Source organism: Diplotaxodon limnothrissa, linkage group LG22 (assembly GCF_057381915.1).
Source record: "Diplotaxodon limnothrissa isolate DT_005_m linkage group LG22, D_limnothrissa_male_GT1.1, whole genome shotgun sequence".
NCBI lineage: Eukaryota > Metazoa > Chordata > Actinopteri > Cichliformes > Cichlidae > Diplotaxodon > Diplotaxodon limnothrissa.
This window is the reverse complement of record NC_140616.1, coordinates 17,400,091-17,426,794: the sequence shown is the minus strand read 5'-3', so window position 1 is coordinate 17,426,794 and position 26,704 is coordinate 17,400,091. Positions and strand designations below refer to the sequence as shown.

The 26,704-nt window shown below is 45.3% G+C and overlaps 1 protein-coding gene across 2 annotated transcripts; it reads left to right on the top strand.

Annotated features, from left to right (window-relative positions):
- The first annotated feature begins 946 nt into the window (after nucleotides 1–946).
- On the top strand, nucleotides 947–26,704 carry tpd52 (tumor protein D52). 2 transcript variants are annotated; one of them, XM_085346462.1, is made up of 6 exons: nucleotides 947–1,044; nucleotides 19,475–19,605; nucleotides 20,411–20,559; nucleotides 21,017–21,118; nucleotides 23,376–23,424; nucleotides 24,746–26,704. In XM_085346462.1, the coding sequence occupies exons 1-6, from the start codon at nucleotides 1,026–1,028 to the stop codon at nucleotides 24,866–24,868; spliced, it is 573 nt and encodes a 190-aa protein (XP_085202588.1). In that variant the 5' UTR covers nucleotides 947–1,025; the 3' UTR covers nucleotides 24,869–26,704. The 2 variants fall into 2 exon arrangements, with proteins under 2 accessions (XP_085202588.1, XP_085202589.1); XM_085346463.1 differs by lacking the exon at nucleotides 947–1,044 and adding an exon at nucleotides 15,025–15,197.

Genomic DNA, 26,704 nt, shown 5'->3' with positions numbered 1-26,704 from the left:
TCCCACAGGAGTGGGTAAATCCCCGAGAAGAAGACAAGGAATGTTTTGTATGGCTATTGTGTGTGTTTATTCATCTAGCCCGTACACGCTATCAGCTGGAAAATAAAAATATAATGGAACTAAAAGGAAAAATAACTGAAATTCCTTCGATTCTGTCATACTAAAATGCAGTGTGTCATCTCGCATCAAATGAACAGCAGGCCTCGCAGGTGGCAGTGAATTCTGTCTCAGCAGAGCAATGACTGCTGTATCTTTAAAATTAGAAATAAATCTTGAGTTGACTTGATTGTAAATGGAGGTTAGTTTGAGCTTAAGAAAGATATGCTCAAAACAATATTTAGCCGAATATATATAACTCTTAAAAAGAAACAAAAAGAAGAAAAACAAAAAAGAAATAGAAACTAATATTTAAGGCAGCCATGATAAAAATTGATATTGATATATAATTTCATTCTTCCTGTATATGCTGGAGTTACATGATGTGGAGCAGCGGTATTTTCCTCACTATTAGTATTAAAAATAAAATGATAATGATTTAAAAGCCCGATTTAACTGGCTTTTCTTTAAACTGATTTAACTGTCGCCGCCTGAGACTGGCACCAGAAGCAACAGGTTTGCATGTGTCATAGTCTTCTTCGCATTTTACCTGACACTGTATCTGTAAGAAAAAATAAAACAACATATATATACTACTACACTATTGCAGATATATATACATTTTACATATACATACTCTTGTTGTACAGTAAAAAACAAACAAACAAACAAACAAACAAACAAACAAAACAGAAACACAAGTAATGACGTGTCCTTGTTGCGCAGCTTTGCATTGTTGCTGGGCTAAAACTTGATCCACGTGCTTGCTTCTGTTTACACTGCTGCGTGCTGACGTCACCGCGAACCCCACCCCGCACGGCGGGCTGCCTGGCAACATGAGGCAGAGAACAGGAAGACCCACAGCAGGAAAGTGAACAACCTGAGGACCCTGAGTAGAAATCGACGAGAAACAACGCTTTGGACGGACAATGGAGGATGCAGACAAAGGTAATTAAATCATCGACGCGTGCCAGTGTCGTAATAGATGTTTTAAAACTACGTTTTCCTTAGAGAAAAGTTAGCGGACTAGCTAACTTTGTGCTGTGACTCAAGTTAGTTCGTTGAGAGCATATGCTACCTCTCGCCATACGAATAAAGTGAGTTATTTTTGCGACGGACAACAGTTTGAAGAATTTGAATAAGAAAATAACTTTTTTTCAGCAGCACCACTGCAACAGATTTCTAGAAAAATGACACGGAAGTGCGGTGTCACGCCACAATTTGTTTTTTAACCACCCATTAACTTATTAGGTGAAACCATAAACGCACATTTCAGTTTTTGTGTGAGTTAAAAACCTTGACAGGCAGTGAAGAAAAGCAGTAAAACACTAGTCAACAACATATTTTGTAACTGACGGCGTAGCCTGTAAAAATGGGTTACACCTGTTTGACAGCTCACTGCTATAACTAGTTCAGACAAGTCACGCTGTGCTCTTATGCTCTTTCAAATGGTTTTTTACACTGAAAAAAAAGTTTTATTTTGAAATTTACGAACACTTATTCTGTGCCAAAGTGGTTGTGAGTTGTGGGTTTTGCTGATTTTTCTCGTGCCAAACTATAGCACAGTTCAGTTAACCACAGGTATCCTACCTGCATTTCTGTCTTTCACCTCGTTACTCTTCCTGCACGTTTGCTTTCCTATCAAGCAGCTGTTCTGCTCTCTTATGTACTTAAACACAACTGCTCCTGTCTCAAGTCCATATGTCTTTGCTGGAGTACAGAAAAGTCCACATTTTCACACAAAAAAGCTTGTATGTCCAACTTTTTGTGATTTTACTCATAAACAGCATGATCCATTCTTCTCTGATCTTTGTGTTATTTTATTCTACTTCATTTGCACTAAAGTGTTTGTGGAAAGAAGCAAAGCATCTGAGTTTTATTTGTTCATTTAAAATGTCATGTTGGAATTTTTGACCAAATTTCCCTGCAGCACAAACAGCCTTCACCCTCCTCTGGGTTCTCAAAAGTAATTTTCTGATGGTTGAAAGTTGTTTTGTGTGGGGTTTTTTTTGTTTTTTTTCCCCTTCTTCTTCTTCTTCCCTTTTTAATAACGCAGAGCGAGAAAGCCAGAACAAATGTTGCGTATGAACACCAGAATTATTGATGTAACTGGTTCCTGATTGATAATTTGTGCTTCTCCATATCAGAAGAAATGAGGTGTGTTTCTGCATCACTTTCTGTGTTGCTGCCAGTGGACACAATAGAAAAGAATGCTTTACTTGGCTTTAAATGCCACGCTTGTGAAGCCCATTCCTGAATTAGAGTTGCAGGTCCTGAACACATCCTTAAGTAAATGGTATCTTAGTAACTGTTTGATCTGGGTTCTCTTTGCTCATAAAGGTTTCTTGTGGTATGCTTTGGAGGGTTTTCCCTTCCCACATGACATGTTTTTTCACTGTGTGCGTGCGGCGGATGCACCAGTTAGATATCTTGTCTTTTAGTGGTTTTATAAGTCATTGCATGTGACCTTAAAAAACACAGTTTGAAAAAAGGTGAATGCCAGATTTCTTTTAAGGCCGTGCACACTTGCACTACAGGCTATTGTTCATCAAAATCGCAATAAAACAGGCCTGTACCACAAGTAATCACAAGAAAGTGAAATTGCATAGTTATCAGATAAAGGGGAAACTCTTTGCCAATCTCTAACTTTACTGCAGCCTTGAGGTGGTGTCTGTTTACCTCTCTAGGCAGCAAAAGTAAATGATCTGCCTCTCGAGATGTAATTTTATCACCTTAAATATCATCATAGGAACTGCTGTGCTCTCTGAATTTATAGTCGCACTGCTGTACAGGCAGCCAAGTTTGTTTCAAGGTCAGACTTTTGGTATGGTAGCTGTATTTTACTACCATCTGTACCTGCATCCTCCTCGTAGAAGTTGAGACCGCTCAGTGACAAGTATTTGCTTGCTTCAATACAATAATCTCCCTTTACGTTATTTATTTATGTATTTATTTTAAGGGAGGGTTTCATAGGTTAGATGTTTCAATCCTTTGACAGTAATTCAGGTAAAGCATTTGCAAATAACTTGGTGAACAGGTTTTTTGCAGGACCAAGGTCGGAGAGTGCTCTGACTGGTGCCTCTCAAAGGAGTCTGCTCTCCCCTGATTGTGTGTCTCTGTGCAGATGATCTTTGGATAACAAACTTGTCTGTTTGTGTCCTCCCTTTTTCTTGCAGTATAATGTTATTTTTTCCATAGTGAATGTTTTTTTCCCCTTAAACTCAGGTTCAGTGAAATCTGTGGTTGACTCAGATGTGCCTTATGATCTTGTTAATCTTGATTTGTTCATCAACATTTATAGAGCTTGAATAGACTACAAAGAGGTTATTGGTACTCTGATAGATGCCTGAACCTAAACGCCTTCTCACTCAGTCATATTGTTCCAGGTCAATGTCAAGGACTGTAGAAAGTTTTTGTACTCCAGACTAACTTTTATTGTTGTTTTGAATGTTGCCTGTTTCATTTTCTGCATACAAGCTTGTGGCTTGAATCAGTTCAGAAAGGACGTGGTCAGGTTCACCAGCCCGTGTTGTTTTTCAGCTACCGGTCTAATGAGATTGATCAGGAGCAGAAGCCAACATTTTTTGGCGTTATTAGATTTCTGCGATGCACAACTGTCTGCTTTCAGCTGTCAGAGGAAGTCTCTCACAAACAACATCCCCACCCCAGTAATGTAGATCCGGTCGTTTGAGCTGGAAATACATTCAGCACAGCCAAATCACACTTTAAAAGCTGCAAACACTGCATGTGTTTATGTAAAGGTTTGCTATGATTTTTTTCAGTCATGCCAATAAATGTCATATTGGGCTACAAGCTGTGTCAGTCTGGGCTGGACCTCCCATTTAGTGAAAACCAGATGTGTGTTTACCAAAACCATTAGTATTTGAAGTCTACTCAGAAATACACCTGTCAACAGTCATGGCTGTCGTAGATCATTTTCAAAGGACTTTTGGAAGGGTTTGATGTATGCGAGAAGCTGTAGCCTTGAAAGCTGTAACTTTGAACGTTGGTGTCGCCAGGTTTGCACATTTCATTTCAAAGATTAAAGGGAACACCAGCTGTCTATTTGAAAACTTTGTATGTGGACCTGATAGTTGCCTGAAAGAAAACGTTGGCAAATATGGTATAAGATGCTTTATGCTGATCCAAAAAGTCTGAAGTTTGAGAGAATACTCAGGCAAAGGTGCTTTTAACCTAAATATATACATCACAATGCAATGCATTTAATATTTATCTGAATTGTTTGACATTTCAGCAGTAAAATGCAGTGATCGGGCTCTGTTAAACTGAACGAAAAAGAAACTCAAAGGTCAATAAATTCCACTACTTTCAGTACAGCTTTATGGAGAATTTTTCACCGACTTGTGAGATTTGGCCAAGCAGCACTCTCACCTAGTAGTTTATTTTCCAGTGAAAGACTGCAGACAGAAACTTTGATAAACTATTTAAAAGAAAGTTCAGTAGAGATATAAATTATTACTCCCAATTAACCAAAAGTTCTTTTTTATTTCAGGTTACTTCTGTCCCTGCTTTCATTATCTTTTAATCGGTACCTTACATGACAGTAGAAGGTTTGGCAGACCCTTTTTTCCTGTCCGATACCTGCTGTTTTCATCTAAACTCCATCACTTCAGTTATTTAAGGTTTTGTAACACAATCAGGGAAAAAACGTAAACTTTTAGCGTTTATTGGTATCATCTAAGATGTATAATGACTGCAGAAAGTTTTGGTTTCATTACTTTTTTAATGTGCTGTACTACCGTGCTGCTCTATACACCATGTCCTGTATTTGTAGTGCAAATAGAGTAAGATGGTGAATCTGTTTTGGAAGTAGGCCACACAACAACAGCTTTCCAATCTGTTGCCATACATTAGACCTTGTATTTGGAGAAACAACCCATTTTTAGTGTTTACCGTTGTTTGAAGGATGAGAGGATTGACACCCTTTTCCAGTTTGAATGGTTCATGTACAGTTGTGTTCTGGGTCGGTTAGCTGTTTCCAGTTGTTTCCAGTTGTGCGCTAACCATCAAGCAACAGATCGAGAGGAGATTTTTTTTCCCCCAGCCTGTCAGACTAACTTTAATCAGCTTTCATCTCCATGTTTGTCTTAATTCGTGTAGCCAAGAGTCTAGATTGAATGCACATGTACGGTATCGGTGTCCATCTGAGGTATAGCCACTTCCCATCATGCACATCTCATGCTTTGTGGGCCTAGTTAAAGTATCCACAGTTATCCATGTCTCATGATTCCTGTTTAGGCTAATCGTGTGACAGGCCCTGCTTTGAATAGTAAGGTAATTGATCGTGCGCTGTGCTTCATTAGCCGCTCTAAAATGGCTGTTTGTTTGTGTTTACGGTCACAGTCGCGGCAGGGGTTGATTTGTGTTTCTGTTTGTCTTATAAATCAAATGGGATGTTTTAATGGCATGAACTTATTCTGTGAAAATGTCTGATTTGTGACCTTGACTTTCATCATTTTTAATAATATAGCTATACAAGCGTACTGGTTTGTGTGCACGTGTGTCTGTGTACGTTGTTTTAACAAGTATCACATGGATTAGGGGCTCCACTGATCAGGAGGGAGTTATGTTGAGTTCATCATGTTGGGAGGCCTGTCCAGTCTAGCTGAGAGAGATACTGTTTGCTAAGATAGAAAAATGAGTGTGCTGGTTTGATCCGTTTCAGTACAGAAGGATTCTTGTAGAAAAATATTTGTGCTTGCATCTTAACGAGGACCTCTTGTATTCATATTTACCTCTATATTTGTATTCTGAGACTTCCCAGTTTAAGAAAAAAAAATTTTCTGCTAAACCGAACCCTCATAGAGGCTTTCAGCTCATTCTGCCTGAAACAATCACTTTCAGCTCTTTCACATTTCCTTCTGATTACCCGTCCCTTGTCTGGCTTCCACAAAGTGAACCACAAAGTCTTTGTGAACACTACTTCCTCTTTTTGGGAGTATGCAAAGTCACAAAAACAAACCTGCCGAGGGACATAATTTCTTATTGTTTATGTTGTGGCTGACTTGTGGGGAATGTCATAAAATGCCAGTTGAGAGGGGAAAATATCTGTTGTCAGGAAATCCCAAAGTTACAGAAACCAGAGAAATATTACCTGCAGCCGCCAAGTGAATGTGTAATGACTCTCAGCACTGGAGGCTGTTTGTATGCTGGAGTACTTGAAAGAAGTGCCAGTAATACTAATCATTTAGACTGTTTTAAGAGAATGTGTTCGTACATTTACTGAGACGTTTATATTGGACTGTTGTTTGCACGTTGAGGCTTGATAGTTTGCCGTGAGCGACTGCAAACGCATTACTTCTGGGTTGACCTTGCTAAATAGAAAAGCTGTGTTGTGGAGCCTGTCTAGTGTAGCTGTAGTGTTATGCTATTTAGCCTTATATGACCAACAACTTGTTTTACAGACTTGTCATGTGTACTGTAGGGTTTGCTGTTACATTGAAACTCATCATCTCCCTGTCACCATCATTGTAATACCTCTGCTGCCATGGTGGGGGTTCTTTGATACTGAGTTACTCTTAGTCACCTGTTTTCCTCAAATGGAAAAAATGAACATGTTCATCACTTGGATGTACAGTTAAGTAGAAAAATAAGTAAGTCCCATTAAGATTATTGGCTTTTTCCACATTTCAGCTGGTTGGCATGTTTATGTCTTTGAAACATTGCTTACAGTTGAAAATGAGATCAGACCATAACTATGACCTGCTTATTCAGCAAGTGCTGTGTTTTTTATTTGTATTTTTCCTTTTTAAGGTGTGGGATGCCATCAGACCAAGAGCTTTAGGAAAAAAAAAATCTGGATTTGTTTTAGTCTGATGAGGATTTAAATAGGATCTCCAAATAGTTTGAAAGTGGAAAACGTGTCACTACTGCTGGTGCAGATTTCAACTGTTTTCCTATCTGCCCAACCAAACAGCAGACCAACCAAAAAACATCACCACAGTGTCTGCAGGTAGCTCAAAGCGCGTTCATCTACAGTGAGAACGAGAGGGCAAACATTCACATGGGAGGCTTTCCCACAAACCAGCCTTTGACTCTAAGAAGGCAGAATTTGAGTTTCCTTGTGAACATGCAGGAAACGGATCAGGCCTGTGGATTAAAAGGCGCAGAAGAACAGCATTGCAGAAGAACCTCGTATCTTACAGTAAGGTGCAAAATGTTGATTTGCTTTGCTGCCTCAGAAACTGAGCAACTCGATGAGTTCGATCTAATATCAAAGACTTTTTCTTTTTTTTTCAATAAGAGTTTCCTTGCTGTGTTTAACTTTATCCACAGGTACTGATTTAAAGAGACTCAAATGTTGAGTTGTGCAAAATATGTAGGAGGAAAAAATGTCAACTTTTTTTTTGACTCTAGTTAATCGTGGAATTTGTCCCCTAGTGTTTCAATACTTTCAGGAGAGCACCGCTCCTTCTCTCTAAATGTAAGGCATTTCCTGGAGAGGATCAAGCAGACATGCACGTCTGGCTTTCTGCACAGAAGAATGGTGGCTGCACAGGCCTGAAGGGAGCTCGTGATTTATGTACATAGTTTTTAAATTCTCCCTGTGAACATTTCTGTAATAATGTGCTAATTTTCCCCGCAGCGATACCTTTGCAGAGCTTAAATCTTTACCACTTCAATTTTAATGCTGCTCGATACCGGTGCTGCAGCACATCTTTCCAAAGTTATCGAGTAATTTTAGGGCAATTTTACATCCGTAGTTGAGTCTGCTGGGATTACTTATTATACATCAGGGAAGAAATAAAAAATCGTAAATCTACTGAAGCGTTTTGGGCTTTCCCCAAAGGAAAATCATCAGGGTAGTAATTGAAATATATTTGAATGCATTTCTTTAAAGAGGGGTTTGATATAACCCTTTCTGTTCCCTTTCAGTCGATTCACTCGGTACAACACATAAGTATGGGATATCACGCCCTCGCGTGTCCTGGCTGAAGAAACCTTTATTCACGCCTTTACGGCAGATGACGTGTGATGACACGCGCAAGGCCCCGCCCGCACATATAGCCGCTGCCATCACCGTCATCCCTCAGTTCTTACGCTCTTCACCTCGCTGAGAACACCTCTGCTGAGTTGGGCTAGCTAGCTACTGCTAGTTAGCTCCGTTGTCTGCCAACTTGAACCTAGCTTAACTGCCCCTGTTGGTGTTAGCCTCCACCGCCCAGCTGGTGCGTAGGCTGCCCGCGGAGCGCTATTTTCAAGTTTTTCTTGTGCAGCGTTTCGCTTTGCGTTTTGGGAATGGACTCCAAACCGAAGCGAGCAAAGCAGAAATCTTCTGTTCGCCCCTGTCCTCAGGGATGTGGTTTCTCTTTGCACGACAGCGACCAGCACGATGCCTGCCCTGTCTGCCTGGGGATCGTCCACGCTAGGAGAGCGTTGACGGAGCCCGAAGCTTGTGCGTTTTGTCGCCAGCTCCGACGCTCGACCCTGGAAAGACGGGTGACGTTTGTGGAAAGAGTGCTGGGACGCTCGGCTGTCGCACGGCATGACCCTCTTCTTTCCGAGTCTGGAGCCCCGGCTTCGTCCGAGTCCGAAGACGAAAATTTTCAGGTCGATGTCCCCGCGATTAGCTGGGCTGACCACATGGAATACGTTGACGGGTTAGCCGATGACGGACCGGAACCATGCAGGAGCGCTGACGGGCTTCAGCCTGGGTTGAAGCCCGCCAGCGCTCCCCAGGAAGACGATGACGTGCTGGACATCGGCCTGGACATCCATGGTTTGTCGGAGGATGAGCAGGAGAGCTCATTGTCGACCCAATATGCCGCCGCTGCTGCGCCGGTCGGCCACGATGACACCTCTCTTTTCTCCCTGTTTCGCCGTGCCGCTGAGAAGCTGCAGATGGACTGGCCCTCTCCTCCACCAGCTCGGAAGCCGTCGCGGTTTGCGGGTTTTTTCCTTCCACCGGAGCCCGCAACGGCCAAAAACTGCCTCCCCATGTTCCCAGACTTTCTCTGCGAGCTAACAGCGTCATGGGACAAACCTCTGTCTACCCGCGTCACTGTGCCCGGCTATGGACAGTACATGGAATTGGACGGCGCCGAGGGAGCTGGTTTAGCTAACCCACCCCCTATGGAGCCGTCTCTGGCTGCTTATCTGGCCCCGTCCCATAACCATGGTGTCGGTGGCCCCGCAACTCTGCCGTCCAAGCACTGCAGATTCTCGGCCTCGCAGCTGGAGAAGATTTATCGGGCTCAGGCCGGCACCGCTCGAGCCATGAGCTCCGTCACCATGCTCCAGACGTACCAAGCAATGTGCCTGGCGGAGCTTGGATCGCTGGTTCCGGAGGACAACCCGCTGTCACCTCTTCTTAACGAGGTTAGAGTCACCACGGATTACATCCTCCGTGCGTCTCGCTGTGCAGCGCTCTCCCTGGGCAGAGGGATGGCTTCGACAGTGGTGGCGCAGAGGCACCTGTGGCTGACCCTCTCCGACGTCCCTGATAGAGACAGAGCTGTGTATCTGGACGCACCAGTGTCTGCGGCTGGGTTATTCGGACATTCACTTGAAGCCATTCAGGCTAGATTCGATCTGAGGAAGAAGCAGACGGAAGCTCTGCGCGACATCATCCCCAGACGCCAGCCCCAGCCCAAGCCCACTGCTAGCTCTCACAGGCCCGCCGCTCCTCTGACAGCTGGCAAGAGACCGGCGCCCACCGCTGGAGTGGGAGGGCCGCCGGCGAGAGCACGTACTCCGGCCCGAGCTCCACGCCAGTCGGCCTGGGGCAAAGGCCCTCCCCCGGGCCCCCGACGGGACCCGACGCCCAGGAGGAAGAAGCCTCAGCCCTCCTAGCTGTGATTGCGAGTGGGGAAGGGATCCGGCAGCAGGGAGATGCTGCTCTTACCCCTCTGTTGCCGCACAAGAGGTGCCGCTTAAGTTCTGTTCAGGTTGTCAGCCCCAGAAGGCGCTGCACTTCCCTATCGCGGTCTCCCAAGCACATAACCCCTGCACACGGTTCAGATGTGTTGAATGTTCAAGCGACCACATCGAGTGTTCCCGCTGTTTTTCATTGTTATGCCCCGGAAAAGGTGCACCCAACAAAATGTATAAATGTACATGTTCCCATGTTGCAATCAATAAAGAGTGTTGTTTACTCTCAAACAATCTCAAATGCTCAACCTGCAGGCGAAATGAGCCAGGTCAGGCAGGGGATGCAGTCCCCTGCAGACACACTGGGGGGCGACGGCGCCCCGCCGTCAGTGCTGCAGGCCAGCCGGCTGGCTGCTCACTTCCCTCAGTGGCGCGCTTGCGCCCCCTCTCCGTGGGTGCTGCAAACCGTTGCCATGGGTTACCGGTTGCAGTTCCGGGTCAAGCCGCCTCGTTTCCAAAGAGTCGTGAACACGATTGTCAACCCCGAGGCAGCCTTGGTACTCAGAGAGGAAATACAGGCGCTATTACAGAAGAGAGCAATACGGGTGGTCCCCGCTTCGGAGACGGACAAAGGTTGGTACAGCCGTTATTTTGTCATTCCGAAGAAAGGGGGAGGGCTTCGTCCCATCCTCGACCTGCGAGTCTTGAACACGTACCTGCGAACGTACAGGTTCAAGATGCTAACACTCAGACAGCTCCTGAGTGCAGTCGGCCCGGGAGATTGGTTTGCGACAATCGATCTAACAGATGCTTATTTTCATGTCGCTATACACCCGAAACACAGGCAGTTTCTGAGGTTTGCATTCGAGGGCGTAGCCTACGAATACCTAGTGCTGCCGTTCGGGCTGTCGCTCGCTCCCCGCACCTTTACGAAATGTGCCGAGGCAGCGCTAGCGCCCCTCAGGAAGAGGGGCATCCGCATCTTGGCCTACCTGGACGACTGGGCTCTCGTGGCTTGCTCCAGAGAACAGGCGGAGACGCAGCTGTCGCGGGTTCTGTCACACATTCAGACACTGGGGTTCTCTGTGAACTTTCAGAAGAGCTCGCTAATCCCAGGTCAACAGATCGCTTTTCTCGGTCTGGAAATATGCTCTCTTTCCAGCCGCGCACGGTTGTCAGAGCACAGAGTGGCCGCGTTTCATCGCTGCCTCGCTCAATTTCAGCTGGGACGCAGACTGCGTTTCCAGACGATATTGCGCTTGTTGGGCATGATGGCATCTATGATCGCCGTAGTGCCGCTTGGGCTGTTGAAAATGAGAGCGTTTCAACGCTGGACTCTCTCTCACCGTTTGTGTGCTTCGCGTCACCTCCGGAGGAGGCTGCCGGTAACTGCGTCTTGCATGCTAGCTCTCCGTCCTTGGAGGGAGCCCGGGCTACTGCACCAGGGCTCTCGGATTGGGAGGGTGTTGTTTCGCAAGGTGGTGTCCACAGATGCTTCCCTAAGTGGGTGGGGAGCGCTGTGCGAGGGTGCGTCAGTGAGAGGGATCTGGTCTGCGGCTCAGCGCCAGCTGCACATCAACCACTTAGAGCTGTTAGCAGTGTTCTTAGCTCTAAAGCGTTTCCGTCCAGTCCTGCAGGGCCAGCATGTCTTAGTCAGGACGGACAATTCAACAGTGGTGTCTTATATAAACAGGCAGGGAGGAACACGCTCTCTTCCCCTGTTGCAGCTGTCTCGCTCTCTGCTGTTATGGTGCAGTGTTCATTTTCTGACTCTAAGAGCCACCCATGTCCCGGGCCACCTGAACCTGGGGCCGGACCTTCTCTCCAGGGGGGGTCCTCTGGTGAGAGAATGGAGGTTACACCCTTCAATAGTGGCTCAGATTTGGGATCTATTTGGCGAGGCGCAGATAGATCTTTTTGCTTCCAGGGTGAATGCTCACTGCCCCCTGTACTTCTCCATAATCGACCACGATGCACCCTTGGGCTTGGACGCGCTAGCGCACCAATGGCCAGACGTGCTCCTGTATGCATTTCCCCCAGTGGAAATGATATCTCCAATTCTGGAGAGGGTGCGTCGGCATTCCCTCTCTCTGATCCTGGTGGCCCCTTGGTGGCCCGCGAAGTCGTGGTATGCAGAAATAATCAGCCTGCTTGCAGCAAGTCCTTGGCAGCTTCCTCTCCGCAGGGATCTCCTCTCTCAGGCGGGGGGGGGAAGTGTTTCATCCGCGCCCGGATCTGTGGCACCTTCATGCTTACCTGCTGAGAGGTTAAACTTGGTTGCTAAGGGTCTGCCACCTAGTGTGGTAGCGACGATTCAGAGCGCCAGGGCCTCGTCTACTAGAGGCTTGTACGCTTACAAATGGCGAGCCTTCGAGCGATGGTGCCAGGACCGCCACACTCTCCCATTTCAGTGCTCTATTGTGGATGTTTTGACATTCCTGCAGGAGCTGTTGGATAAAGGCCTTTCGTTTTCGACGATCAAGGTTTATTTAGCGGCTATATCTGCTTGTCATATCGGTTTTGACGGGGTGACACCAGGTGCGCATCCCCTCGCCGTGCGTTTTCTGAAAGGGGTTCGCCGGCTGAGGCCCGTGCTTAAGTCCAGTGTCCCGGCTTGGGACTTGTCTTTGGTGCTGGAGGCCCTTTGTGGCCCTCCGTTTGAACCCGTTGAGTCGGTAGATATGAAACTTCTTTCGTATAAGACCGCATTACTTCTCGCTTTGGCCTCGGCGAAGCGAGTGGGGGACCTTCATGCGCTGTCTGTGCATCCTGCCTGCACACAGTTTTCTCCTGATGGCCGCAAGGTCGTATTGCGTCCGAATGCCGCCTATCTTCCCAAGGTCATGCCTGCATCTTATAGTTCAATGGAGTTTGAGTTGCTGAGCTTTTGCTCCCCTCCTTTTGAATCTGAGGAGCAGAGGAGGGTGCATTCTCTTTGTCCGGTGCGTGCGCTACGCACCTACATTGAGCGCACTCGGGATGTGCGTTTGTGTGACCAGTTGTTTGTCTGCTTCGCTAATCCGAATAGAGGTAGAGCTCTGTCCAGACAGAGGCTGTCCCACTGGATTGTAGAAGCTATCTCGCTGGCATACAGCACCGGAGGTTTTGCGTTGCCCCACGGGGTGGGAGCTCATTCCACCAGGGGGATGGCGACCTCATGGGCTCTTTTTAGAGGGGTGCCTGTGGCTGATATTTGTGCAGCGGCTAATTGGGCGTCGCCGCACACTTTTGTGCGGTTTTATCGGTTGGACGTTACAGCCCCTTCGGTGGCTCATGCTGTCCTTTCTGCTGGGTCTACCACTCACTAAGGATGTGGTGGTCCCGTTCCGGTTCGGTGGCTGCTCTGCGGGGCGTGTATATAGGTCCCATACTTATGTGTTGTACCGAGTGAATCGACTGAAAGGGAACGGTTAGTTATGTCTATAACTTCTGTTCCCTGAAGGAGAGGAACGAGGTACAACACAGGGTGGCCCCACTGAGCAGTTGGCTCGGTGAAGAGCGGCTATCGAACTGAGGGATGACGGTGATGGCAGCGGCTATATGTGCGGGCGGGGCCTTGCACGTGTCATCACACGTCATCTGCCGTAAAGGCGTGAATAAAGGTTTCTTCAGCCAGGACACGCGAGGGCGTGATATCCCATACTTATGTGTTGTACCTCGTTCCTCTCCTTCAGGGAACAGAAGTTATAGACATAACTAACCGTTTTCCCTGTGATTGCCTGGATACCCCCCCCCCCCCCCCCCCCCTGCACATTTGCTTAAATATAAAATACATTTTTGATTATTAAATGTCCAGACCTAACAGGAAAGCCTTCGTCTGACACGTCTGTTAACTAAAGGTAAATTACTAGGTGGGTAACCGAGCTGATAACCCCCAGACCTCAGTTTCAAACCAGTAAAAACTCAGTATATGATCTTGCTTTGAGTCGGCTTCACTCTGTTTAAACTAGCCGATGTTTGTTTTGTACCTCCTTCCACAATGCTCTCGAGCTCTTTCAGGGATTCTGTCTGTTCACCGTCATAAAACTTGTGCTGCTTTTCCTTTTCAACGCAACCTTGAAAGCTTCAGTGTCTAATATGTTGCCATCTACGCTGCTTTTTGCACATTTGATTGAAATGTGACAAGGATTGCACTTATGTTTTCTTCTCTTTGTGCAGCCTAAATACCTGCTTTATGTCACAGCTCTGTGCCGTGTCGTAATGCAAAAGAAAAAGTCTGCTTTCAGGCGAGGAAAAGCTCGATTAAAAGAGTTTGTTTTCATGTGATGAAGGTCTTGCATTACAGGAGCTTTCTAGTTCAGAGAATGCCATTGTGGCAAGCAGTTTGTGTGAGTACACAATCTAGCACTTGTTCCCTCTACCACTTCGCGTAGCCTCTGGCACCCTCTCTTCTCCTTTCTAGCTGACTAGCATTACCGCTGCTTCAAGCTGGACTGCCCACCCTGGATTAGAGCTTTGCTGTAATCTGGGACACTGCAGATTATGCTTTTCATCTAATGCGCCCCCACACAATCACATCGCATGACCGGCCCACACAAATGGGGTCGCTCTCATGTCCTCCTCGATTGACAGGCTGGGAAGCGAGGGAGGGCGGGAACTGGCGGCGGAACCCGAGAGTATTGGAACAGGAGTACCGTGCGGTATCGCAACAGCAGCTAGGCACACAAAAATGACAGCGATGGCGCTCACGGTCTGCGGGATGGACTAAGAACTGACCTTTGGGATTATAGTGGAGAGGAAGTGGGAGGGTGTGTTTTTTGTGTGTCTGTGTGTGTGAGCCAGCTACAACAGCTGCTTGAGGGGACAGGTAACTTATTAACAGCAAGACAGGAGCAAAGGGCTCACTACACCATGGCCCAAAACAGAAACCGATATTTAGAAATTGGCATCACTGTAGTCACTCTCACCTTGTGACTACCTGAGGGCCGATACAAAACCTCCTTCCTTGTGCATGCACACACTTGGACACTCGAGTGTGTCTCCGCATGTCTAGTAAAGAAGGAAACGGACACAAGCAGCACGCGCCTGGGTCACATGCAAACAATCAGCAATAAGCACTCGGCTGGCTCTGCTTAGGTAGTGCTGGTAAAAAGGAGGTGGTAGTCGCTCCGGCCGGCAACACGCTGAGAGCTGTAAAGAATAAAGCATGGACCCTCTGGAGGAATACCGCTCTCCGTTTGACTTTGAACAAGGAGTCAACACCAGCTATCTCTACCTCTCCCCAGCCTTAAGCGACACACCGCCCAGCTCGCCAGCTGTCAAAACCAGAGGTAATCACAAGGAGAGAAGGGAGAGGCCGAGTGAAGGGTGTGTGTTTTTCGCGTGTGTGTGTGTGTGCGCTTGCTGGATAAAAAGACAAAACATGGGTTTGGTTCATTGAACAGGAAGAATTTGGGGTGGGGGCACAAACTGGAGGGGGAGGGAACAAATGATGATTGTCGGCGATGCGTATGACAGCATTCTCTCAATTTAGATGTTTCTAGATCTCAGACAGTGTTGATTTCAGACCATCATAACTCTTTAAACTTCAGTCATAATTATGCTGCTGTACCACACGGCGTGCCGCGTTTTCCTTCTTTTTCCTAGAAATGTAGAAAATAAGGATGCAATGACTGTAAAACTGTCCGTTTTTCTGTTTTGGGGAAAAAGAGAAGTATTCGCTGCAGTAGTTTAAAGTTTTTCAGCTCTTTATCACGCTGTCTTTGAACATTTATCCAATTGAGTTAGATATAAACAGAAAAAGACAGAACAAGACGTACACAGTTTGCACCATAAGTTATTGGGTGACATTTTTGCAACGTCCAGTACAGACTGTCCATATCGAGTTATGCTTTGATTTTGTCTCATTTTTACAATTAAGCCTTTCCAACGAGTTCTCACAGGCAGCAGTGTTCATCATCTGTTCCCCAACCATCATTCCTCCCATTACAGACTCATTCAGCTGCGGTAGGAACCTCCTGTTGTCATGGTACCTGGGTCTGTGAGCCAGGATTTCAAGTTTTGTGTGAATTCATTATTCTTTCCTTTGCGTCATGAAGATGATTAAGAGTTTTAGTTTTGTACGGTTTAGTCTTGAGTTTGGTTCTTTCTAGAGTCTCTGAGTCTGATATTAGTTTCCTTTCATGTCTCGTCCCTGTGTTCTGTCCTCGGTGTCTCCTGTGGATGTCAGTCTTGTTGTCATGTCCCGTTGGTCATAGTCTGCGTCTCTATGTTCTGTCTCCTGTACCTGTTTCCACGTTCTTTGTCTCCCCACTCTGCCACGTGCTTCCGTGTCCGTTTACCTCCTGTCCTACTGTCAAGCTTTCATGTCCTCGTCTGGGTCGCCATGTGTATGTCACTTCCTGTTTTATTTTGACGGTGCCTCGTCTCATGTGTGTTATGCTCAGTTTTGCTTCTCCTGTTCTGTTACTCAGATTAGTTCCAGCTGTGTTTCCACCTGTTGTCACCTGTTGTTGTGAATTCAATTCCTCATCTTCCTCTGTTCCTTGCCACGACCCTGGCTGTGTGCGCGCTCCATGTGTCTTAGTGTTCCCAGGTCCTCGTAGTTTCTGTTCATGCTGAGGTTTTTATGCCTCATGTTCTTTAACGCTAGCACTGTTGAAAGTTGCAAATAACACAGAATGGGTTTAGTGCCTCGACGCAGCTGGATGCTTCTTTTAATACAAGCTCTAATTCTAAGTATTTCCTTAAGAGGAGAGTTTTGATTGTAGGTATCCGGATCGCTGACTGTCACATTTCCTGTTGTGTTCGCTTGCGTGTTTGTTTACATAATAAGGTGGCCAATATTTTAGGCACCACAATGTCAGAGAAAATCGCACGTATCAGTCAAGTTGCCGCTTTTATATTAAATGTCATCATTTTACCCTGCTGAGCATTTATGCTAAATTTCCTTCTAATTGGTTATGGTTGACAGTGTGCTCGATGACCTTTAACATTTGACTACCAGTATTAATTCACTCTTGAGTCCAATTAAATCTCTGTGCAAATTTGATGAAATTTCCATGAGGCGTTTGAGGTAGGTCGTATTTATGAGAATAAGTTTGACAGAGAGAGAGAGATGGAAAATCTTAAAGGATGTTCCTCGTCATGTTGGGAGCTGTTTGTGTGCAGACACACACACAAAAGTGTGTAAGGATTGAGGTTGATATAACTCAAATGAGACAATAGAGCCCATTAAGGTGAACAAATAGCTTCCTATGCACACTGTCATTCTTATCTTATTCTTTCGTAACATTCTGGTTGTGTAATACAACTTTATTGATTTCCATGTTTATTGGTGTGTCGTCTGGCCCTTTATGAAAGCTGCATTAGCGTGGTTACCGCTATCCGATGACTAGGCGACCTCGCTGCTTATCGCTTATCACAGGAAAAGAGGGACAATCAAAAAGCTCGTGGTCTCTATTTAAGTGCATGTCTTCGTCGTTGCTACAGTACTGACAGACACACAGTTGGGTGCTCATAGGGCAGGATTGTTAAGAGGAAATGAACTCAAACCATAGAGGTTGGGCAGGGATGTGGGTGAGTATGCAGTTTGATGTCGCAAGCCAAACTTCTGCCTACACTCGCATATAAACTTCTCTATTTGTTTCTCTCTCTGACTCTCCCTTTGTTTCTTTTTTTTCCCTCTCATGCTCTTAGCACCTACTGATGGAAACACACCTACAAGACATTTACAGAGGTGCCCAGAATTTTACATAACCCGATGTGCTTGAAGAAAATGAGTTCCTGAGCAACATATTGTAGGTTATCAAAACATTATGTGTACTAAAATTTACAAAAAAAGGGTGGTGTCTTATTTTTTTCTTTATCTGGCTGAAGCACAGCCGTTATAACAGGAAGTGTCTTTTGCAAAATTGTGATGTTGTAGTACGCAGGTTTGTCTGCATATATGGTGTCAGTGCTGTATCACTAGTAGAAAGAAGAGGGGGGTAAATTCAAAAGAGAGTGGAAAAGCGCTTAAGGGCAGATGAAGTGAAACACCCCACAGGAACAGAGGGGGTGGTTTCAGGACTGAGGGCTAAATGAGAATTTCCTCTGTGGTTCTTTTTGCCTGATTACCATAATGCCCATCTCCGTTTCCTCGTCGAAACGATTTGCCTCGGATTCACTTCTCTCGCCAAAGCGTGTTTTGACATATAAATATTTGCACTTGCGAGGTGTCCAATCCGCTCGCCTTGTCCCCTGGCGTTAATTAAATGTAAAAGGAGAAGCAATTAATGGCACAGCTCCCTCAGCTCGTGATAATAATGTGTGTTTTGAAGGCAGAGGAACGTTATTTCATTAACGGCTCTCCAGACGGCGTGAGGCAATCCCGCTGTCTTTGTGGGAGTGTGCACTGCTAGATTTATGTGATTTTTTTTTTTCTCCTCTTTTTTTCTGTCTCCGTCTCACGTCTTTGGAATGAAGTGGGAGGAGGAGGCTGGAGATAAAGATGTATTTCAAGTACCATTCCTTTTGGCGAGATTGCGCGTTTCACCGCAGCTTCCGTGTGGAAACAAAATATATCACCGGCTAAAATGATGTTGTGCGTTTTGCTGTTTATGCCAAATCCTGACCCCAGCTGGGTGACAGCTTAGTCACTGAGAGGAACATTTCCTATATTCATGCAGTGAACAGGTCAAAATATAATGATTGGCTGCTTACGCGACCACCTTCAAATGCACTTTTTCTTTTTAAATCCTGAATAATAATAAGCAGCTGCAAATACACAGAAGCTGCACCTGATGTCTTCATTTCACTCTTGCACTATTACATATATTTCACTGTTATTACATAATTATTACAACCCCAGTCTGCTGAGAAAATTGCACATGGCCAAATTCTCTTACTCGTTAGGTTGAGCCAACGCTTTAATGAAACTTACACTCTTCTCTGTTTTGTGTGATGGTTCTGCCTCCACGCTGAGGTAACAACACTGTATGTGTATGAAGTTCACTCCAGCAGTTCCTTTTTCTTGTATTCTTCCCCTCACACTGAGTTATTCAGCTCTGGGGTTTCCCCTTTTTCCTTTATTTTTATTTTTTTCATACTCTCCTATTTCGGGTTTTGCGTCTATACTTTAACTTCCTTGAAATAATTTGACTAGATACCAAAAAAAAAAAAAAAAAGACCTCAGGGAGAGATTTTTGTTTCCCCTATTCCAGCTCACTTCTGGCCCAGAACATCCTTATTGGGTGTCGTACTTTTGTTTCACAGATCCCAACAACTCCTCCTCTCACACCGTCTGAGCCGAGGATATCTCCATCTAGAAAGTTTTTTGTATTATTGATGCGCTCTTGTTCCTGCTGAGCACAGCTCTGTCAGAGTCATCAACATCCAAGACAAGCTTGTACTCTATATGCCGTGTGTGTGTGTGAGGGAGATGGTATAGCTGGTCTGTGCAGGAAGAATTGTGGAAAGCTTCACTCCTTAATCTCTGTCACATGTTAAATCACCAGACATGTCTGTTTATCTTTAAAAAGAGATCACTTCATTAAATTTTGCACTTCTTGCTGAGTCAAAAACATTGTTTTCTTTTCTTTCTTTCTTTTCTTTTTTTACCTCCCAGGTTCCCAGGGCCATCCGGACTCGGCCCCAGAGGTGGGAGAGGATGCAGTGACGTCTGTTGGCGCTGCGTCCTCAACAACGCCCGACTTGACAGAGGAAGAGCGTCAGGAGCTGCAGGAGGAGCTGGCTAAGGTCAGGAGGGGTCAAAGATTTAATAGAAGAGATGTTGGTCTGAGCGAGGTAAACATTCACGCTCCCAGTTTGGGATAATCAGTTAACCTGACAGGATGGACTGTGGGAGGAAGCCAGAGTACCCAGAGAGAGCCCACGCATGGGGGAACATGCCATGCTCTTTAACCACTGAGAAGCTAAGTTCAGGCCTTTTCACTTAAAAAACGGTTCACAGCTATTTAAAACAGCTGAATGTTGTTGCTCCAGGACCTCACCTGGTGGCGCGTGTGACCCGTGTACTAACGGCTCGGTCCTCCCTGGAGCTGCCTGGGTTCGATTCAGCCTCAGGGCCTTTGCTGCGGCCTGTCACCCGCCCTCTCTGGCTCCATGCTGTCCTGTCCGCCTCTATCAGATAAAGGCTAAAAGGCTCAAATAAATTTTTTTTTTTTAACGAGTTATTTGGAGAACAGTCATTCTGTTCAGTCGATTTAAAGTATTTTGATCAAACGGCTCATTTGTCGAATGTATTTACTGCGGATTTAATGAGATAATTTGTATTTGTAACAGCAGAACGTTGGTATTTGTGGGGACTGGCTCCAAATAAATTTGAAATGTCGCCACGGTCATGCGGTTAAACAATGGTGGAGTTTTATGACCTGGAAAAAATGTGTTTTGAATTTGGGTCTTTTTATAATGGCAAATACTGGATGAGCCAGACTTTACATGTTGGGGTACAGATTTATATGTAGAATCAAATATGACGTCTGTGTGTGTGTGTGTGTGTGTGTGTGTGTGTGTGTGTGTGTGTGTGTGTGTGTGTGTGTAGGTCGAAGATGAGATCCAGACTCTGTCCCAGGTGCTGGCATCCAAAGACAAGCAGCTGGCTGAAATTAAGAGGAAGCTGGGCATCACTCCTCTTAATGAGCTGAAACAGAACATCACCAAAACCTGGCAGGAGGTCACTACCTCCACTGCGTAAGTACTGAGCTGCGCGCTTTTCACGATGCCTTCATGTCAGCCGGCTGAAAGCGTTTGCTAAAGACTTTTTGTAGTATTTTTGTCCTTTTCCCATCCTGATCGAGAGCTTTCTTATGCATCAACCCTGCACGTTTTCTCTAATTGCTCTGAAAATACGGATAACTGTCAGCGCTGTGGAGAAAACGCTCTTTTTGCGCTGAACGAGAAAGCTGTCAGTGCTCCTGACAGGCTGCCTGTGGCCTGTTTGAAATGGTTCGATGGGATTCACATTGAAGGAAATGAGCAGCATTCTGATGCTCTCCGGCTTTTCTTTAAAATGAAAAAGACACTGAAGTTTACTTCTGACCTTCACGTGTCTCTTCCGGCTTTGATCCTTCAGTCTCTTTTCATCACACTCATATCCTTTTTTTTTTTTTGGCCGCCCATCACTCCTCTTTCTCTCTCTCTGTTTCAGCTATAGGAGGACTTCTGAAACTCTGTCTCAGGCGAGTCTGAAGGCTACAGCAGCTTTCACAAATATGGGCTCAGCCATCACCCGGAAGCTCGAGGATGTCAGGTGAGTCAGACGGGGAGATGTCAGCGAATCATATTTTGTAATCCTTTGAAAAGCCACAGTAAAAATGGCTCCGCTGTGCTGCACCTGTCCATCATATCACATGTGATAGAAATGTGTTCCTGTAGCGGGCTCTTTTCCTTCTGTCCTTCCTCAGCGTTTAAGAGACCACACTCCTGTCTTTCTTTACTAACCACTAACAAAACTCATTTTAACAAGATTCAGAGTCAGGACATGTTTTTAAGGTGACAACTTTAAAACTGGGGGCAGTGTGAGACTGCTCGCCTGCTTCCGTTCATAACGCACCCGCAGGCCCACATGAAACACATCTTTGTTTAAAGCATAAGCAGTGGCTTCCATATCTCCTGTATATTCATATTCTGCCTTTCTTTGTGTTAAACAAATGAGAAATGTGCGATAATCAGCATAGAAGCAGCAGAAGTGTTAGTAACTTACAGCATTGCTTGGCTTTTGCAGGTCACACTATACGTCTAATAAAGTTAGGTAAGACTGCTCACTTATTTAAGGCCAGTTAAAGGAGAAATAAATCTTATTTTTCTTTTCATACCATCTTTGTGAAATGTGTTTGAATGTGGGACTGCAGAGGTCGTTCTTCTGATCGATTTCAATTTGCATGAATAACTTGGACATTTTCCTGCATGTTTTTTTTTTTTTTTTAAATCAAATTCTGCAGAATGAACTGAAATCAGCTGTGTTTTTATGCACTGATGTGTTTTATTCAAATCTAATTAGCCTGTTGCACCACTTTGACCAGCTTCTTATTAAAGGGCATATGTCCCGGTGGGTTAGGTGTCAAACTGTGCGTTCAGAGCACCAAACGCAGCACTTCCTGTGAATTATTCCTGATTAAACCCGGCTTTAAAAAAAAAAGAAATCAACAGCAGATTGTTGCATTTGAGATGTATCTCTTGTTGATCCTCCCTCTCGTGTCTTAGTGTGTCTCCCCTCCCCTGTCATCCTTCTTCTCTCTGGATTACTGAGCCGCAAACAAGATTATTAGTCCTCTCAAAGCTGCAGTGTGCTGAGAAGAGCAGCCTCAAAGACTCCGGGCTGGTTGCCATGGGGGGGGGGGCTACTGAGGGCCTGACAGGGGTCGTCGGGGTGTGTGTGTGTGTGCATGTGTTGTCCTTTTGTGTGTGCGTGGGTTTGATGACATGATACTCACCCATAACTCGCAGGATTAACACGTACCCGCTGTGTTAATACACAATCAATCTTAATTCGGATAAAGTGGGATTTATAGGATTTATGCACTCGGTAGAATAAACGAGGGTTTGTGCTGTATGTTGTGCTCTCTCGCTCTGTGCACGCTCTGCTGCTGCTGTGCTAACATGACCACTAACACTTCCTTCTTTTCTCCTCAATAACGCTGTCGGATAGCGTAAAGTCATTGCAGCACTCGGCTAGCATGCCCGTCATGAGGTAAGAGAACCCGAACCAGTTCGTGTGAATGTTGGAGGCTGCTCAGTGTCTGTGGGCGGCAGTAGACAGACAGAAGAGCGTGTTTCCTGTTAAATAAAATAAGGCCTGACAGCGTACCCTAATAATACCGAGAGACCGCTGGTGAAAGCCACTTTATCTGCTATCAGTGAAGCTGCAGCTTTAATAATCTCGCTCCGCCAGGCCGCTGCTGTTTCGTCAGGCTCAGAGGTTTAACAGAAATCTAAAAAAAAAAAAAGAAGAAGAAAATATGAAGATGCAGGGAAACGCCCACCTGCACAAACTGCTCGCCTGGTTTTTGTTTTTCTGCACTTGGAAAGAATGTTCTGCCCTAAATATGGCTCTGCTTTCACAAAACCTGGACACACACACGTAACCAGGTTTTGAAAGAACTTTATTTCTTATTTGGTCTGTAAATATAATCAGAAATTTCTCCCGGTGAATCCGAAAGTTCAGCTCGAGAGCGCACACACACGAGAGGCTTTTCGGAAGACTGTCCTCTCGCCCTCTTCGCTCTGTATTCTCTTTGTGTGTTTGCATGAAAAACAAGCCCTCTTAGCACTTTCTCAGCTGAACAGAGAAGAATGGGGTCACTTTAGAAAATCCCGCATTGTGTGTATCGAGTATCAGATAACATGACCTTTAAAGGCTGTGCTTGCAGTGGGTGTCCTGCTCTATTTTCCTTTTGAAAGGAAGACGTGTCTGCATCTCGTCTGGGTGTGATTATGTTTGATAACTTCAGTCATCTTTTTTTTTTTTCTCTCTCCTCTCTGTCTTCTGCCTTTTTTTCCTTTCACAGAAACGCACCAACCTTCAGGTCGTTTGAGGAGAAAGTAGAGACTCTGAAGGTAACGCTGGATAAAGGACCTTGATGCCGTCTGCAGACGTGCCTGTGTGGATGTAGAATGGCTAGGAGTCAGAAACGCACCATTATTCTGCGCACAAACTGTATTCCACTGCATTTTGGCGTCACGCCGCAGTAATGAGGTCGCGTTCAGTTCGTCCTCTCTTTTCAGTGTTCGTGAAAAGAGGAATTCGGCTCTTAAATAACTTTTTAATCAAGATTTAAAGTGAGCCTTTGTGGCTTCTGAGAGCACGCGGTGTCCTTGGTTTCTTAGTTAGATCCATCTGTTGCTCCACGTGTCTGGTTTAAATAATAAAAATAAGATAGTGGATGTCAAAATGCTCAATTCGAGGCCTTAAAAACCAGTAAGTGATGTCAGATGCCCTCCCTGAATCAGTCCTGCCACTTATCCAGGCTTGGGCCCAGCACTAGCGGTACAGGAGCTTTATGAAGCTTTATTCAGTGTCCTTCATATCCTTAGTAGTGGAAGCTGTGACATTATTTGACTCATTCAGGTCACAAAAATGTTGTGCAATATAAGTTCCCAGAGTTATTTAAGGGTCATGTATCACTGTTTTCAGCCTGGTTGCGTGTGACTGAATGTCGATGTATCTCCTACCGCATGGCAGGAGTTTGATGAGACGGTGTGCAGGGTATCTGGTGATGTTAGTGGTCCTGTTTATGTAGCGGGCCTAGAAGATGTCAGTGACTGCAGGTAGCTGGATCCCAATTATCTCATCATCCCAATTAGTGACCCACTGTGCACTGGTCTAAGTTAGTGATGAGAAAAACACATTTCTGTGCTCTGGATGAGTCAGAAAATATCCCACCTTCCACTACAAAGGATATGAAGCACAGCTTCTGTGCACACTCACATAAAATGATCCCCCTGAGTGCCTCAAATCTGAGAAGTTGTCAGACGATGATCATAAAATGAGGGTTAAAAATATGCAGGGATTATAAAAATATAGCAGTAAAATGCAACATATTGCGTTAAATGTGACGAGTTTAATGCTGCAGAAAATCTTTGATCTTGGGATTTAGCGTGCAGAGCCGTAAAACAAACATTTTAAGTTGAGTTAATTATCTTAAAGCTGAGCGTGCTCTCAGTGCTGCTTTTTTAAAAGGTGATGGCTTCACTTAAATATTCCTTTAATTAAACATTAAATGTTGCCACAGCCTAATAAACGAGGCCTGATCAAAGTCAGCGGATCAAAGTGAGATTCATTTCATTGGTTGTACAGATGCTGGTGTGTGCTCTCTGTTCTAGTAGCTGTAATTCCATCAGAGTAAAACCTACGTTGTTTTCTTTCCTCCTCCCTCAGACCAAGATGACCCCATCACCATCCACCAGTGAGACCGGCATCCAGGACGGCGGGGATTCTCCAACCGCTGAGGCTTCACTCAATCAGCCAGACAACTCGCCCTCCCAGGAGCCGATGCACTGAGAGGGCCTAACCACTCTTGAGCTCTCTCTGTCGACCCTCTAACCCCCCGGGCCATCTACACTCTCCCCCTAAACGCTGCGTGCCAGTTTCCCTTTATTGGAAACCAGTGACTCCCTCCCCCCCACACTCCCAGCCTTCCTTGTGATCTAATTGTCGGATCTTTTCTCATGACACGTGCTCTCACTTGTTAACCACCGCGGAAAGTGAAAGCATGGGATGGGCGCAGGCATGTGGTCTTTTGCTGTGTATCTTCGAGTCTCTTCAGGCTCACTGTGGGAGAAATCCTCCCTGCTGTGCCACTTTTCCTCTTCCCCTTCATCTTCTCCCTCTCGCACTCCTCATGCCTCTGCCTAACCTGCCAAACATGCTCCAATTTATCTTTTTTTTTTCTGTAGAAACGTAACAGTTTTTGTGTTTTTGTGTTGTTGTTTTTTTTCTTTTCTGGAGAGTAGAAAATTGCACAAAGTTTTCACTCGTTTATGAAGGATTTACACATTGGTATGTGACCCAGGCAGTTGTAGGCTCCTAGCTTCTGCATGGCCCTGTGTTATGTGTTAGTTGTTATTATTAGAAGCACTCGTTTGCTCCGCTTCCATTTCGGGGTCTTTTTAAGTTTACCTTGTTTTGGGCTTCTTCTTTTTTTTTTCTTTAATTTTTCTTACAGCACGATTGCAAAGTAATTTAACACTGCGTTCAAAGAACAAATGTAAAAATGTATGCCTTTCAGTGTCATCGGGGTGTGACACCTGGTGCGAGTACTGTGGGTTAAATTAGTCAGTTTTTCCCAAGTGCAAACACCGACTCGAAAATAGGAATTTCAGAGCACAGGATGGGGGTGAAACACACACACAAAAAATTCCCCCCTTTCTTTGCCTTTGTGATGATGTTGTCAGAGAACGATCTCCACGCTCAGATAGTTACAGGAAAACTGCCAAGATCAGCGGAACAGAGATAGAGCAAACACAGCGTCAAGGTTCAGCCTTGACCCGAGGTGAAAGAGGGAAAAAAGAGCCAGAGTCAATATTTAAACACTTCATTGTTCCTGCGTGGGAGGTAACACCTAAACCTCCCCACACTGTGCGTGATAAAAGGCCTAGCAAGAGGATACTTCACTGATATGAAATAATATTGTAACAGAGAAGGTTTCCCTCCCTATTTTGAATATGCGCACTAAGCTTAACAGGCTTTTTCCTGCTTTTTGGGGGGAAGTTGCATAAATAATTGAAATTCTGGTGGTAGAGTTTTGGCATACTGCACAGGTACATACAGTATTGGGTAAAACAAATAAATGCTGCTTTCAGAGATCAATCACCATTTCTGAGTGTTGAAGGTAACTTAGTGGTGCATCTTCAGTGACCACTGTTTTCAGCTCACTATTGATCCTGCACATCCTAGAAACTATTGAACTGCTGAACAATGAATGAATCGAGTTGCGTGCTACCCACGGGTGACGATGGAGGCTCAATGAACCTCGAAGGGCGAACAGAGCCAGGGTGGAGTCAGCCAGGGCTTCCTCTGAGACGTGAGCATAACTAAACTACTGATTTGTAACCCTTCCCCTCTTCTGGATGCACGACCAACCTTGTGCAAGTCTTCTCCTGCTGGTGGTCCAATCGTGCGTGTGATTCAGCTCGCCCTTCGCCGTTAACGTCGCCATGCAGACCAAGGGTCGGGAACACTGCTATCCAGCCATGAGCAAATTTGTTGCAGCCTTTTTTCTGAGGCGCTTTTATTTGGAGTCGTTTACTCAACACACACACAAACACATTTGTTCATGAATGGAACCATGGAGACAAGAAATGCACTCTAATTAAAAGACTTTTGAAGTAACCTGAC